Source organism: Colobus angolensis, unplaced genomic scaffold (genome assembly GCF_000951035.1).
Source record: "Colobus angolensis palliatus isolate OR3802 unplaced genomic scaffold, Cang.pa_1.0 Scaffold39, whole genome shotgun sequence".
NCBI lineage: Eukaryota > Metazoa > Chordata > Mammalia > Primates > Cercopithecidae > Colobus > Colobus angolensis.
This window is the reverse complement of record NW_012117265.1, coordinates 2,768,989-2,771,298: the sequence shown is the minus strand read 5'-3', so window position 1 is coordinate 2,771,298 and position 2,310 is coordinate 2,768,989. Positions and strand designations below refer to the sequence as shown.

The 2,310-nt window shown below is 52.1% G+C and overlaps 1 protein-coding gene across 1 annotated transcript in view; it reads right to left on the bottom strand.

The window, feature by feature from the left end:
- Positions 1–2,310, bottom strand: part of AP1M2 (adaptor-related protein complex 1, mu 2 subunit) — a 15,617-nt gene that overhangs the window by 10,545 nt on the left and 2,762 nt on the right. The window contains exons 2-3 of the mRNA XM_011954840.1: positions 1,027–1,183; positions 718–785 (exon numbers count right to left, since the gene is read on the bottom strand). Of these exons, the coding sequence (XP_011810230.1) occupies positions 718–785; positions 1,027–1,183 (225 nt within the window). The remainder of the gene's footprint in view (positions 1–717; positions 786–1,026; positions 1,184–2,310) is intronic.

Sequence of the window (2,310 nt, the reverse complement as noted above, 5' to 3'; positions counted from 1 at the left end):
GATCTTGGCTCACTGCAACCTCTGCCCTCCAAGTTCAAGTGATTCTACTGCCTCAGCCTCCAGAGTAGCTGGGATTACAGGCAGTTGCTACCACACCCAGCTAATTTTTGTATTTTTAGTAGAGAAGGGGTTTCACCATGTTGCCCAGGCTGGTCTTGAACTCCTGGCCTCAAGCGATCCACCCACCTTGGCCTCCGAAAGTGCTGGGATTACAGGCATAAGCCACTGTGCATGGCCTTTTGTTTGTTTGTTTGTTTAAAAGCACAGAGACAAGAAGTCACTTGCTCAAGGTCACACAGCGAGAAAGCAGGGAAGCTGGGATTGGATGCCAAGTCCTCCAGCTTAGCTGAGCCGTACACTCTTTGAGACATTCTTGGTCCCTGCCCTTTGGGGAGAGATGATCTCATAAGTAGCTGATGAGATGCAGAGTGATGGGGCTTTAATGGTGGATGCACAGGGACTCAAACAAGGCCCCAGGGAAGGGCTGAGTGTGGTGGCTCCCACACTTTGGGAGGCCGAGGCAGGAGGGTTACTTCAATCCAGAAGTTCTAGACCAGCCTGGGCAATATAGCAAGACCCTGTCTCTACCAGAAAAAAAAAAAAAAAAGAAGGCCCAGAGAGATCTGGGAAGGCTTCCTATCAGAAAAAGATCTTGAAAGAGGCTGGCAAGAGGGGTAGACAGATAGACCAGTCAGCCAATGGGAGGCTAGTACCTACCTCTATTGTCTTATACAGGAAGGAGTACACCAGGGAGGCATTGGCGTTCTTCGATGTGGTGGCCACCACTGGGGGCAGCAATGTTAAGGAAAAGGTGCTATTTATGGAGGAGTAAATGGAATACAGACCCTGAACCTCCATCCTGTCCCTTGCCACCACCCTCATCTCTACCTGCCCCTGCCCCCTAGCCTGAGCCACAGAGATGTGCTGGGCAACGCCTGTCCTCAGCCCACCCTCTCTCAGCCTGAGCTGCCACCATCGCCGATACGCCCCACCCCCACCCCCAGGGACACCACGTGGGGTGGATACAGTAGAGGTTGCTGTGTTTGATCCATAGGAAGTGGACCTGGCCATGGCTCAGCAGCGGGGCCAGGGCGCCTTCCTCCTCCCTCTGTACCAGCAGAGGCATGAAGTGCTCAATCTTGCTCATGGCCACATCGCCCTTGTAATTGCGGCTGATCAACGGCTGAGGGTGGGAGGAAACGACCTGGTCACCACCAGCATCCAGGAACCTACCACGCTGCGGGGGTACAGTGCCCGATTCTGACCCTACTTCCTAGCTGAGGGGCTTGGGCAAGGCTCTGCCTCCTTGTGCCTGTTTCCCGCTCTGTAAGATGGGAGTGTGATGACAACAGCTAAATGGGTCTAGGACCCTCACTAAGCGCCAGGCTGTGTTTTAGTAAAGAGTAGGCGACGGCTGGACACAGTGGCTCATGCCTGTAATCCCAGCATTTTGGGGGGCTGAGGTGGGTGGATCATTAGGTCAAGAGATCGAGACCATCCTGGCCAACATGGTGAAACCCCGTCTTTACTAAAAATACAAAAAATTAGTCGGATGTGGTGACGCGCGCCTATAGTCCTAGTTACTCGGGAGGCTGAGGCAGGAGGATCACTTGAACCTGGGAGGCGGAGGTTGCAGTGAGTCGAGATCGCGGCACTGTGCTCCAGCCTGGCGACAGAGCAAGACTCCGTCTCAAAAGAAGAAAGAGAAAGAAAGAGAGAAAGCGAGGGAGGCAGGGAAGGCAGGCAGGCAGGCAGGCAACTAAAACAAGAGTAGATGTTTGCTAACTTAGTTCTTGCCACAACCCTGTGGGGTAGATGTTATCATCATCTCAATTTTACATAGGAGAAGTGAGGTTAGAAACCATGTCCGTTGGAAGCATATGGAAACTGGGGATTGATCTAAGGCATCCTGGGTCCAGAATCCCTGCTGTTGCCCCAGACTTCATTTGCACCAAAGTGAGATTATTTTTAAAAAAAAGAAAGAAAGAAAAGTCCAGGTGCAATGACTCACTCATGTAATCCCACTGCTTCGGGAGACCGAGGCAGGAGAATCGCTTGAGGCCAGGAGTTTGAGACCAGTTTTGGCAACATAGCAGGATCCCTCTACAAAAATTTCAAGAATTAGCTGAGCATGGTGGCCTGCACCTGTGTAGTCACAGCTACTCTGGAGTCTGAGGCAGGAAGATCGATTGAACCTAGGAGGTTGAGGCTGCCGTGAGCTGTGATCATACTACTGCACTCCAGCCTGGGCAACAGAGTGAGACCCTGAAGAAAAGAAGGAAGGAAGGAAGGAAGGAAGGAAGGAAGGAA